At 43.1% G+C, this 12,889-nt stretch overlaps 1 protein-coding gene across 3 annotated transcripts in view; it reads left to right on the top strand.

The window, feature by feature from the left end:
* Nucleotides 1-12,889, top strand: part of ADAMTS12 (ADAM metallopeptidase with thrombospondin type 1 motif 12) — a 287,771-nt gene that overhangs the window by 260,317 nt on the left and 14,565 nt on the right. For all 3 annotated transcript variants that reach the window (XM_045517090.2, XM_010955560.3, XM_074356860.1), the window contains 2 exons: nucleotides 6,365-6,541; nucleotides 11,866-12,009. In XM_045517090.2, the coding sequence (XP_045373046.2) occupies nucleotides 6,365-6,541; nucleotides 11,866-12,009 (321 nt within the window). The remainder of the gene's footprint in view (nucleotides 1-6,364; nucleotides 6,542-11,865; nucleotides 12,010-12,889) is intronic.

Genomic DNA, 12,889 nt, shown 5'->3' with positions numbered 1-12,889 from the left:
GTGTGAACTAGCTAACACTTTAAAAAAAAAAAATCGATGCCAGAGGAAAATTCCAGGAATTCCAGCTGGTGTAAAACCCTGAATGGGAGATACAGAAGCTCTTCTCTGGGGTCAGACCTCCCAAAGAAAGCCCTGCCCTGCCAGGACATCCCTTCCCCTCCCATCTCTGGGTCTCCTCTCTATGGTGGCTGGGAAGCTTGCAGATAGATTTATTAACCCCTGTAGCACTCCTGGTGGTCATGTAAAAGCTGTCTCTGATACATTATCAAATTCTGCCAGAACGTGGTCATCATCACATCTAAACTCGAATCCTCAAAGTGACTCCATTCCTATCGTAAGGAAAATATCTCCTCTCTCAGTTTAGCAGGTAAACCTCATATCAAAGACTATAACTCCTGAAAGTCAATTGCCCTGACTTTTGTTTTTTCCTATCACTAGGGACACTTCATATTTGATTTCTCTTTTTAACTAGGGATGTTGATTTAAATGTATCTTAAATTTTGGTGATTAAATGGAACCTTTTTTCTTTCGACCACCACATTATTAACCAGTTCACATGGATGTCTGAGGCCCAAAGCATGCACTAGGGAAGATTTGAAGGCCTTCATTGTTTCACTGTTCTCTCGGGACTTTTAAACTGACGCAAAGGCAAACTCCAAATCCTAGAGTAGGAAAAAAGTCCCCCAGTTTTGCCTTTAAATATCCAGAGAGTTTAGATTCTGCCCACTTGATAGTTGACTTTTCACAAACACTTTCTCAGGGAAGAATTCTAATTTCATCTTGAATCTTTCTGCATTATCCCACCGATCTCTACTCCAGATCAGGAGACACCTTAACTCTTGTGGGACTAAGGGTGTGCTGCATCCTCACCTGAACCCACAGGTCTATCACACCTGAGGCCCCCTGGGTTACTCACCAGCCCTCTCCACCCCGCCCCACTGTGGGCGTGGTCTGAATTGCAGCTGCATCCTGGCTTCTGTCTCCAGCACCACTCCATTGAGCCCTGATACAGCTGCTGTGGACTTTTTCTCATATGTGCGACAGCACAATGGGCCTGTCCACTCAGTGCTCCACCTTTACAAATTCTAGAAGTGGCTTTTTTAAATGGTTGACTTCCTCTTCAGGCATTCATCCGTCTGAAACAGATTCAAGGTTATAGCCCTCAGCTTTGTCCCCGAGGCACACTTGAGAAATTGTAGTTTTACAGAATTGAATCCAGGAAGCAGCACTGGGCCTGGGATCAGACACATCTGGGTTGGCAGCCCCTCTCTGTCACCAACCACCGTAGGACACTGGTCCTTTCTTCCAGCCACTTGGGAGCTTTAGTTTTCTCACCTCTGAGAAATGAACTGCATCGTATTACCTCTACTAACCTCATAAAGTTGTACAGATCCAAAGAATGTGAACGGTGAAGACTGTTCAGATGAAGCCTTGGGAAACTTTGAGCTCTCGGTAAAGGTTCAGGCTAGTTCTTAGGCTTTTACTAACATCTGGCTTTTCCTGGGCTTGGGGCAGGAGGCCTGTGGAGAGGAGGCAGTGAAGTAAGTCCTGTCAATCCAGCAGGTCTCCACTCCTCGTACTAAGCAGAGTACTCCGAGTGTCCATGAACTTTGGAGGACTTGACCTACCTTGGGCCCTGGCACTCACCAAATACCACTATGTGCACAACACCACACAAGAATTTTAGGTAAACAATTTTATTTTCCTTCAATAAAAGACCTTTATAATTCCTACCGAGGAAATGAAGGCTTAGAGGGTTTAAATCACTAGCAAGTGATCAGTTAGTACTAATACTCTCAGTTCTAAGAAATCATCAACTGGGGGATGGGTCATCAATTTAATTACAGCTTTTCAGAAAGAAAAAATACATGACACAATAAATATGTACATAAGTTGTAAGACACATGCCAATTTCAGAACATTAAAATTTGCATAGGAGCAAAATAATTCTTGTGCTGGAAGACATGCAGTAAGTGACAAGATGAGCTTGGAAAACTTTCCGTTGGGTTTGACACCAAAGCTGTGCATCCTCCACAGCCACCACCCCCCCCCCCCACTTCCTGATTGAACATTTTACTTGTGCCTCCTGCAGTTTTGTTAACTGGTGATTTGACAGCCTCCTTATTTTTCTTAGAATGATAATAACTTTCCATAGTTAAGTCTGACAGCTCTTGGTGATCTCTGAAATGAATCAAAGATTTTCGCATTTTCTTGAAATGATCTGTCTTCCCACCTAGGCAATATTGCAATTTTATTTTAGCAGTAGCTGACTGTATTATCTGTAGCTTTGCTGGAAAATAAAAGTAAGTGGCCCCTTTTCTTATGGCCTTGAGTTTCATAATACTCAGTGCTACATTTTTTTTTTTTAGATCTGAATTTTCACAAATGAATTAAATAGGGAAAGAGCCCCTGTCTTGCTAAATACAGTCCCCAACTTTCATACATAACATGTTCCCAGAAACATACATTGAAATCCAGTGTGCAAAAAGTCAAAACATAGAATTGCATGTTACAGGGGAGCTTCTGTGCTCAGAAAGCAAAAATTGACCAGCTGGAATGTGGGTAATACACTCAAAATCACTGCATTTGTTTTCTCTTGATATGATTTGTTGTACATCTAAATTGTAACCCTCTCTTGACAACCCTGAGTGTTTTAGATTAAGGAATCCATAAGAAGAGAAAAGAACAGCAATTAAATGGAAACCTTTAGGGCCACAGAAAGCATGACCTAAGACCACTCTAGTTGAGGACTGATGTCCAGACCATGAGGCCCTCCATCATTGCCCCTGCCTTCTCGCTTTGTCCAGCCCTACCCTCTGCTCTAGCACTCTGTTGGACATGTTCCCCAGCAATACTGGTCATTTCCTGGCACTGTGCCTGTATATGCCATCCTCTCCACTTTGAATGTCCCCCATGCTGTTTGCCAGCCCAGTGAACTTGCACTCATCTTACATGATTTCAGCTCAAGCATTGGCTCCTCTATTCAAACCTTCCCTGGCTTCTTCGGGTGAAATCAACCACCTCCTTTGTGCCCTCACTAGAACCTGAACAACTTATGACATATAATCTTTATGATTTCTACTCATTATGTGGCTTTTTTCCCAGCCAAATTGGGATACAGAAGCTGGAACATAGTTAAGTGCCCAATAACAGGAAGGAAGTGAAGAGGCGATTGGGTGGTGGGAACAGATGAACAGATAGGTGAATTTCAGTGATATTCGACATAGAATTTTGAGAATGAATTAATTTGATTTTAAGGGTCTTATGAATCTGTTTAGAATAAAGAAAGGAGAAGATAAGATTCATTTCTGCATCCTGCTTTAGTCCTTGGAGAATAAGAAAGTATTCTGAAATCAAAGTAGAATACAAATCCAATGATCCCATACACTTATACCACTCTAGAATGCTGGGAGAGTTCAATCTCCCAGTTTATCCTCCTTTTAATTCTGATGGAGAAATTAAAGGTGTAGAGAGGTGTAGTGACTAATCCGCAGTCACATAGCCACTTGGTGTCAGGGTCATACCTGAATGTAATCTCTAACCTCCCAATCCCATGTTCATTAATTTCACTACATTCATCTGAACACTTGGTAGGGGTCCAACATGGAAAGTGTATCAGGATGACTGAATAAATCAAAAAACCAACACAAAGAAGAAATGGTTATAATTTCATTTTCTCTCTGCTAGTAGCTCCTGTAAGCTAAGAGTATTTCTCATTCTAACTCACTCTGGTTTGCTGATTACATCAGTTAAACTGGTGTAGTCAGTGGAAGATGGTCAGGTTTGGTCACAACTGGACATTAGCCAGTCTTTCTGTTCTCATTAGTCTGGTTCCTGTCCTCAGTCTGGTCCATGGACTCCAGGTTAGGAAAACATGAATACAAATGACCCTTCTTTAAGGCAATAAGAAAATGAATGTAATAATTGGCATTCAGTACACAAAGGCAAAACAGTTCTCCCAAGTGGAGTGATTTGATATCCCGCCACTTCCCTCTTGCTACCTGAATCAGAGGCCCTTCTGAAAATGGAGTAAAAAAGTCAGATTTAGTGAGTGTCTTCCCTTATTATTTACTTCAGCATATTAATAAACGTCATTTCCCATTGAATGTGAATACGCTCCTTGACAAAAGGGTGATGCTAATTTGAAAATTTTAGGAACTAACAGATTGTAGCAACAAAGGAAAAATAAGAAAATAAAACTTCATTGTATGCTTCTATCTTGTAAAATCCTATTCCTAATAAAGAGCCCTCCTGTTTTAACCATGGGTTATTTCCTGCGAATCTGTCAGACAAATGGCTGCTTTGTGTGGAAATGATTAGCATGCTTCCTCATTTGTTCTATGGCAGATTTTAAATTGGCAGTTACTTTTTTCTCTGTGTACTTAATAGCGTAGCAGATAAATGAAGTTTTGAATTTGATTTTGGGGGACTGTCTAGCAAGTGTTGCTCATTTCTGAGAAGTTAAACACACTTGATTTATGGAAGCATTAGAGCATCAATCTGCTCCCTTGTCACCTGGGCCCATATCTTGTATGTTCCAGCCCAAGGTCTGAAGTCAGGTGACTATGCAGTGTGCCAGGTGGCAGAGGAAGAGGAATCAGTATGTTGGGATGTACCTCTACTGAAAGGGTTTGAGGAATTTTCTTTGACTATTCACAACCCTACAATTGTGACTATTCCACCGTAGCCAGAAAGAGAGTGTATTTAACCACATGGGGATGGAGGAAACAGATGAAAGCATACCTTACAGCAATGGGCACACTTTGATGGTGGTACATTTTCTCAGCCAAGACTGTAATGATAGATCATTGATGGAAGGATTGAGAGGGTGAAGAAAGATGCTCTTTATCCCCATGGCAACCACAGATCTCTTTAGCCCTCTGGGAGCCCCTGGTTGCCCTTTTCTCAGAATTCATATATTCATTCAAAAAGCCTGTTGGGAGCATCTGTGCTTTGCCTGGCACCATGCTAGATGCTTGGGACACAATGGTGACAGTCTAATGGAAAGGATAGACAGAATGAATAAAAATTGTTTCACATTTCAAGTTCCCATTATGGAAACAGAAGGAGATGAGATAAATAACAAGAATAGGTATCCTTTGGATAAAGTATTCAAGGAAGGCCTCATGGAGGAGGTGACATTTAATCTAAGCCTAACAGAAGAGCAGTAGCAGGTAATGCAAAGGGTGGCGGCAAGAAGATTCAGGACATAAGGACTGCAGGACATATTGTCGATGCAGGTATAATGAGGGGAAGGGGCTTAGAAGCGCAGGGGTCAGCGTTCATGCCACCTACCTTGGGTCCCCACTTGAGTGTGGGCAGTGACAAGATAGGCCAGGACAGGACTGGCCATGAGAAACTAGGATACAGAGGCCAGACGAGCTAAAGGGACACTGATGGCCCTAGCATTCTACGCAGACTGCAGACCAAGTCTTGGAAGCTATAGTTATGCTCAAATAAAGTCTTTCTAGGTGGGGGGTGGAGGAGGTTCCAAAATCCAAGAGGTCAGAGAGTTAACAAAAGTACTCCAGAACAGACCATATCAGCTCTTGTTTTAGGTGACCTGTGTGCATCTGCGTTTATCATGATCTTAAAGAAATCAACAGCCTGCATGTGAGCCTGCCCTTTACTGAGAGCAGAATGCAGGGGCTGCTGCACAAGCGGGGGGCACATGGGATGAGGGGCGGGAGGAGGCCCTCTGTAAAGGCTTGCAGTGCATGGGTGCTGAGAAAACCCTCAGTGATGGAGGCAGGTGATGGCGGCTGTAGGAAGAAGGCCGGTGGGCGATGGTGCTATGGGGGAACCATGTGGGTGAGGACAAGAACAGGGTTTGTCTGCTCCCAGAATCAAACCATTGAGCAGTTATTTAGTTTATTTTCCTAATAGAGGCCCTTCCCTTGTAAAAGGATTACCTATCCTGAGTTCAGAGTCAGGGAGAAAACAGGTTTTCTGTAGGATTCTGAGGGAGAATTGGATGTGGCTGAGCAGAGAGCTCCCCCATGGGCAGTTCTGTTTGCTGCAAATAAGTACAGGCACCGGAGGGAATGGTGGCCCACCAAGCCGGACCCTATGCCAGCATCACCCCAACCCTCCCTCCCCCACCCCCCACCCCAGCGTCTGTAATCTTCACGACACCCCTGCAGGTATGGTTTTTATCCCAGGTTACAGGTGTGACAGCTGAGGCTCATACCATTTCTGCAACTTGCTCAAGGGCTCATCATCTTGGGGAGCTGCTTGAGTGACCCTCTCTTCATGACTAGAAGCCTGGAACTTTGTGATGCTTTGTGAAACCCCTGGGAATCAGGGCATCGATGGCCTGATGCCAAGGACTCAGGTGTCCCCTTTTCTCTCGCTCTCCTTACAGTGCTCCAGAAACTGCAGTGGGGGCTTCCAGATCCGGGAGATTCAGTGTGTGGACAGCCGGGACCACAGGAGCCTGAGGCCCTTTCACTGCCAGTTCCTGGCTGGCATTCCTCCTCCACTGAGCATGAGCTGTAATCCGGAGCCCTGCGGGGAGTGGCAGGTGGAGCCCTGGAGCCAGGTAGGGCCCCTAGTACACCATCCCCACAACCAGGCCAACCTGCATCCCTGTGTCCGTGCGAGTATGGAAGTCAGGGAGGACCCCTTGTGCGTTCTGCCAGGGACTGGCCTCCGTTCAATGACCTGACGCTCTGTTGGGGGTGCTGAACATGTCCAGCAACTTGAAGGCTGTGTCATGTGGTTTAAACTGTGATTGTTCAATGTTTTATCACAGCCTAGTCTCCCAATAAATATACTGGGGAATTGGGATCCCTGCTGGAGAAATGTACATGGACCACCATGATGAGAGCCATTTAGGACTGAGGCTCACAGGCCTCTCCGGGGCTTCTGCAGTCAGGCTGGGGGTAATGGTCAGCTCATTTCCACACAAGGTATAATTTCATAGCTCCACTTCTCAGTTAAATGCCCAGATCCTTGTTTGCACAAATAAAAAGAGGAGTCTGTGTGTGTGTGTGTGTGTGTGTCCTGTTTGGTGAAGGCCAAGGCTCTGCTGGGTCTTTGTCCTACTTTACTACATGAAAACAAGTTACTGTTCTTTGAAGTATAATGGTTTCATTTGCCAATAGGTGAGTGTCTCAATGGTGAAAAAAAAGTACCCCCAATTATATCCATGCATGGTAGAAAGAAGAGCATAAAAAAGAACCCAGCATATTTTGAGTGTGTCTGTGCACTGGACATTTTACCTACAATACTTGTTTAAACTTTTGCAACAGCCTAGATGGTAGGCCTTGTTAATTCCATTTTATAGGGGAAGAGATGGAGACTCAGAGGTTAAAAAACTTACATGAGGTCACACAGTGAGAGAATAAATGGTGGAGTATCAATTCAAGCATAATGCCGACTCCAATGCCTGGCCTTCTGCTACTGTAGACTTTAGTCCAGTAGACGTGGAGCAAAGAGTGAGCTGAGGGGAAAGAGTCAGTCAATAACTCTTTGGGGAGAACTTACCATGTGTCAGGGAAGGGAAGGTATGTAGAGTCTGTGTCCAACTCTGGAAGACTCAGGCCCCGCAGCTACTTACTGTCTACTGGGTCAGGCAGCCATGCCGATTCCTGACGCGCTGGGCCAATACCTGGTGTTTCCTGGGGCAACCACTGCCCCCTCTTTCTCCTCCTTCCCCTGTCCGGCTCTGGAGGACATAAAGTGCCTGCTACTCCCATGCTCTAGACAGAGGCCTCCGAGGCCTGCAAGCTCTCCATGTTTGCTGAGCCTCGTGGTGGCTTCCAGAAGGCCGGAATCTGCAGAGGCGCTTAGATCGCCTTGTCAGAGAAACGGCATTAGCAAGGAGCCCAAGATGAGCAATGATATCCACGCTCTGGTTATGAGAAGGATGTATTCTTTATGCTTCCTCAGCAGCCTCTGGGAGCCCCAGACATGAGCCTGTTCCCTGAAGGCCTCCCACCACCCTCCTTTCTCCACTGCACTATTCTGAGCAAACCACAAAGTTAGAAGACTTCCCTCTGAGGGAGCAGTAAAGATGGAAAATGCCAAAGTCAGTTGAACATTCCCCTGGAAATGAAAATGTTGAGGGGCCATTTTGGGGGCTGAGCACCTTTAGGCGCTTTCCCAGAGCCATCATGATGCTGCTCTGTCTACAGAGACTAATGGATGCCCTCATAGGAATGCTCTGGGCCCCTCAGTGAATGTCTGCCAGCCCAGACTACTTGCATGGAAGATGCATTTTCAGCTGTGGGAGTGTCTCCACTAGTGTGCAAACTTCAGCAAACTCTGGCATGCTCTAGCATCACCTGGAGGGTTTGTCAACATACAGCTGTTTGGACCACACCCCCACAGTGTCCAATTCAGAGGTCTGGGGAAGGGCCCCAAAATTTTGCATTTCTAGCAGACATCAGGAAGATACTGAAGTTGCTGATCTGGGGACCACACTTTGAGAACCACTGGCTTATACCATCTTTACCCTCCTTTCCTGGAGGTTACTCAGTCAGGGGGCCCTGGATCGATATACACACATGTAGTTATGCCACAGTCTTCCAAATGTGGGGTTCCTCCCCTTCTCTCCTCGTACAGGGTTTAAAAACAGTGAATAAGTGGGAAAAAATCCGGGTTGGCTCTCAAAGTTGGAATACTGTGAAAGCAATAGATTGGTTCTTTTATTGAGCAGAAATTGTTAATTTCATGTAATTTCCCTGTTTTCCGTGGTTACCACCACACACACAGTGCTGGATGGGATAGGCCTGATGTTGGCAATCATAGTAATTGTTTTATTGTTACCATATCATAATTAAGATTTTTCAGAGTACTTTTCAACGTACTCAAAAGTATTTTTCAAAAATTTTTAGTGAGTTATTTAATTTCCTTCTAGAAACCTCAGTAAAATGAGACAATATATATTAAAAAATCATTCTAGTGAGCCAAAACCTGACACATTTTAGAATTGTATTTCTTCAGAAATCCAACTTGTCATCTCGAATTCATTTTGTGAGCATTACAGCAGTGCATCAGACCCTTAGAAAACCTATCAATTTCACTATTCTGAATAGGGACAAATTTAATTCTAAAACTTTATGTAGTGGGGAAGGAAGGTTGAATCCCATTTTTCACAGGAGATGAACAAAATTGTATTGCAAATCCTTCAAGGCTGCCAGAGCTAGTCAGAATAAAAACATCTACGTTTTACATCTAGTTTCTAGACACTCGTGCCAGAAGGCAAAAGGCAGATAACGAAATGTCCCTTCTAGAATGACAACTCATTTAGGTTTTTAACCAAAATTCCTCATGTTTGACATACTGAACTATTTAGCATTGTCTGATTTTTTCCCCTTTTCTTATCCTCAGAATTTCCTTTATCAGTCTCCCGTTAATTCCTATTTCACCACTGTTTTTTTATCTCCTGTTGGTTTACATATATATATATATACACACACACATACACACATACATACATATATATATATATGATTATTTTAAATTAATGATCTGTTAACTTCAAATTCATTCTAATAACCCTGAATTTTATATCCCCCCCCATGTTTAATGTTTTTGACATCATATTTGCTGTCTTTTGTGTGTGTGTATCCTGTAATCACTTATTGTGGATATAGAGGATTTTACTATTTTTGTCTTTTAACCTTCCTACTAGCTTAAAAGTGGTTGATCTACTGTCTTCACTGGATGTTTGCCTTTAACAATGAGATTTTTTTCTTTTGTAAATTTTATATTTCTAGTTATGGTCTTTTATTTTCTACTTAGAGAATTCCCTTTAACATTTCTTGTAAAGCTGGTTTAGTGTTGTGCTTGTCTGTGCAATTCGTTCTCTCTCCCGCAGATCTGAATGGAAGCCTTGCCAGGTGACGTATTCTTGGTTGTAGGCCTTTCCTTTCATCACCTTGAATGTATCCTCTCACTCTGCTCTGGCCTGCAGAGTTTCTGCTGAACAGTCAGCTGGTAGCCTTATGGAGTTTCCTTGTGTATAACTAGTTGTATTTCCCTCACTGATGTTAAGACGCTCTTTTTCTTTAATTTTTGTCATTTTAATTACAGTGTGTCTTAGTGTGGACCTCTTTAGGTTCATCTTGTCTGGGACTGTCTGTGCTTCCAGGAATAAATGTTTGTTTCCTTTCCCAGGTTAGAGCAGTTTTCAACCATTATTTCTTTAAATAGATTCTCTGCCGTCTTCTCTCTGTCTCTTCTCCTTCTGGGATCCCTGTAATGCAAGTTTTAGTACGCTTGATATTGTCTCAGAGTTCTCTTTAACTATCCTCATTTCTTAAAATTCTTTTTTCTTTTCAGCTTGGGTGATTTCCGCTACTCTTCCACTCACTGTTATATTCCTCAGTATCACCTAATCTACTGTTGATTCTTTCTAGGCGATCCTTTATTTCAGTTATATATTCTTCACCTGTTTGGTTCTCCTTTATATTTTCTAACTCTTTGTTGAAATTCTCTCCTGAGCTTGTTGAGCATTTTTATGATCTTGACCTTGAACTCTCTAGCAGGTAGATCTTTGTCTTGTTCCTTCATTTGGAACATACTCCTCTGTCTCCTAATTTTGCCTAATTCCTTGTGTTTATTTTCATGGATTAGGAAGTTGGTTACATTTCCCAATCTTGCCGAAGTGGCCTTATGCAGGAGATGTCCAGTGGGGCAGCAGCATGCTCCCCCGTGGTCACTGGAGCTATACGCTCTAGGGGTGCCCCCTATGTGGGCTGCATGGCCTTTCTATTGTGATGGGACATACTACTGTGGGAGCTCTGGTAGGTGGGGCCCTTCCTGGTCTGGTTGACTCCCAGGCCCCGCCCCATGTGGTGGCTGCTGGCATGCTGATGGGCAGGGCCAGCTCACAGCATGGCTGGCTGCATGGCCTGGAGATCCCAGAGCTGTTGTTGGCCCACTGGCGGGCAGGACCAGGTCCCAGTGTTGCTGGCTGTGTGCCCTGAGGGGTCCAAGTCTGGTGCTTGCCTGCTGGTGGGAGGGCTGAGTCCTGGGGCTTATTTCACTGCTGTTGTTTGAAATGACTGAGTGGTCATTGAAAGGACCCTGGCACAGGTGGTATAGATTCCAGCATAGATACTAATATTCTCAGTAACAAGGCACATGACAAAAATAGTAGTAAAAAAATATAAAGAAAATTCTGTTGAGTTTTTCTGTCTTTTCTTGAGTTCTTTATTAAAAAATTGATAATAGCTGTTTTGACTATCTGAAGTCTTTATTTTCACATACTTTGGAGAAAAACATCTAAATATACACGGTTTTGAAGACACTAGGAACACATGTTATGGTGAACAGATGCATCTGCCTAGATTTGGAGTTAAGGTATCTGGGCCTGCTTGTTGCTGCCAGCTTTGTGATGTACTGGGATAAGCCAGGTCTCATCCCAGGTAACCCTGAGCCAGTGAGCACCAAACGGATTTTTTTATCCCTCCTTGAAATAATTTATTCAGCTATCATGGGAATCTCTACTCTAAGAAGAAATTATGTTTTATACTATATACATCTGTCTCTTTAGAACTTAACAATGCATCATAATAAAAATAATTGCTTGTTCAAGATTTACCTGAAACATTCATTTTCTTATTTCTTAAAAAAAAACAACTCTTTAAATAATTAGCAGGGAAGGGGATAGAATACAGGGAATGGAACTAGGGATAAACTGTCAAGTATGTTTTTAAATAAAGTAGACATTTATTCAGCATCTACTGAATACCCACATCTGCCAGGTCAGTGTCAGGTGCTGAAGATACCAAGAAAAAAGACATGCCCCCTACCCATAGGGAGATCATATCTGGGGAAAAAAAAATTTTTCCCTTATCTTTGAAAATGATACCATGTGATTTTTAACCTGACTTTGTCCCTGTTGTGAACCAGTGTTCCAGGTCCTGTGGAGGCGGGGTTCAGGAGAGAGGAGTGACCTGTCCAGGAGGCCTCTGTGACTGGACGAAGAGGCCCATGTCCACCGCGCCCTGCAACGGGCACCCTTGCTGTCACTGGGCTACTGGGAACTGGGACCTGGTAAGAGTCAGTTACAGTCTCTTTAATTTATTTTAGTCTTTTTAAAAAATAGCATTTGTTTTCATTTGATTTTAAAAGTCATATTTAATCCCTGTAAAGGTTTAATGTATCCATTGATTTGAAGTGTGTTTCTATATATTTCAGTTTTATATTTTACTCTTCTGCCCTCTAATACCTCTAAGTGTGCTAAAAATTGACCCATAGCTGACCTGGTGGTCAATGTTAACAGTCCTGATTTCGGAAGAGAAAAAGATCAAATCCTTCCAAAAGAGAAAAGATCAAAAACCAAAAACTATCCCAGAGGCTCAAAGTCTAAGGAAAGGTGATTTTAAGCCTTAATATCTTGAATCCTTTGGCTTTTTCTAGAACAAATGGGAGTAGCCTATGCCCTGAAACTTGAGGCTTAGCACAATTTAGTGAGTTTCAGGTCTCTTGTCAACCTGCAGGTCAGTTTGCTGGATGGCCAACACATCTGATGGAAAGACAGACAAAATAATTCAACAGTAAATGAGGGAAATATTAATAATTTTTACAAAGTGTATTTATTGTAGAAATAAGGCCATCAGTGACACTGAAACTAAAGAAATTCTCCCATAGGGAGGTTCTGCCATCACTCTGACTTGTTTTATCCTAGGTTCTCTAGAAAATAAAGACTTGAGGCAAAACCTAATATTTTATTAGGAAATACAATGCCAGGGAATTAGGAGTGATTGAAGAGAGGAAGGAGGCAGGGAAGGGGGGAATCAAGTACGAGGTGGTGCATTACCAGGCTGACCACTTTTCTTGACTCACCACTGCTGGCTATCAAGAGAAAGTGATTACTCTGGAAAGAAGGTCTTTTAAAAGCTCTCTGAACTACTTCCTCTTAGAGCAGTTTGTC

Source organism: Camelus bactrianus, chromosome 3 (assembly GCF_048773025.1).
Source record: "Camelus bactrianus isolate YW-2024 breed Bactrian camel chromosome 3, ASM4877302v1, whole genome shotgun sequence".
Taxonomy (NCBI): Eukaryota; Metazoa; Chordata; class Mammalia; order Artiodactyla; family Camelidae; genus Camelus; species Camelus bactrianus.
The sequence above is the reverse complement of the archived record's forward strand: the minus strand, read 5'-3'. Positions and strand labels throughout refer to the sequence as shown.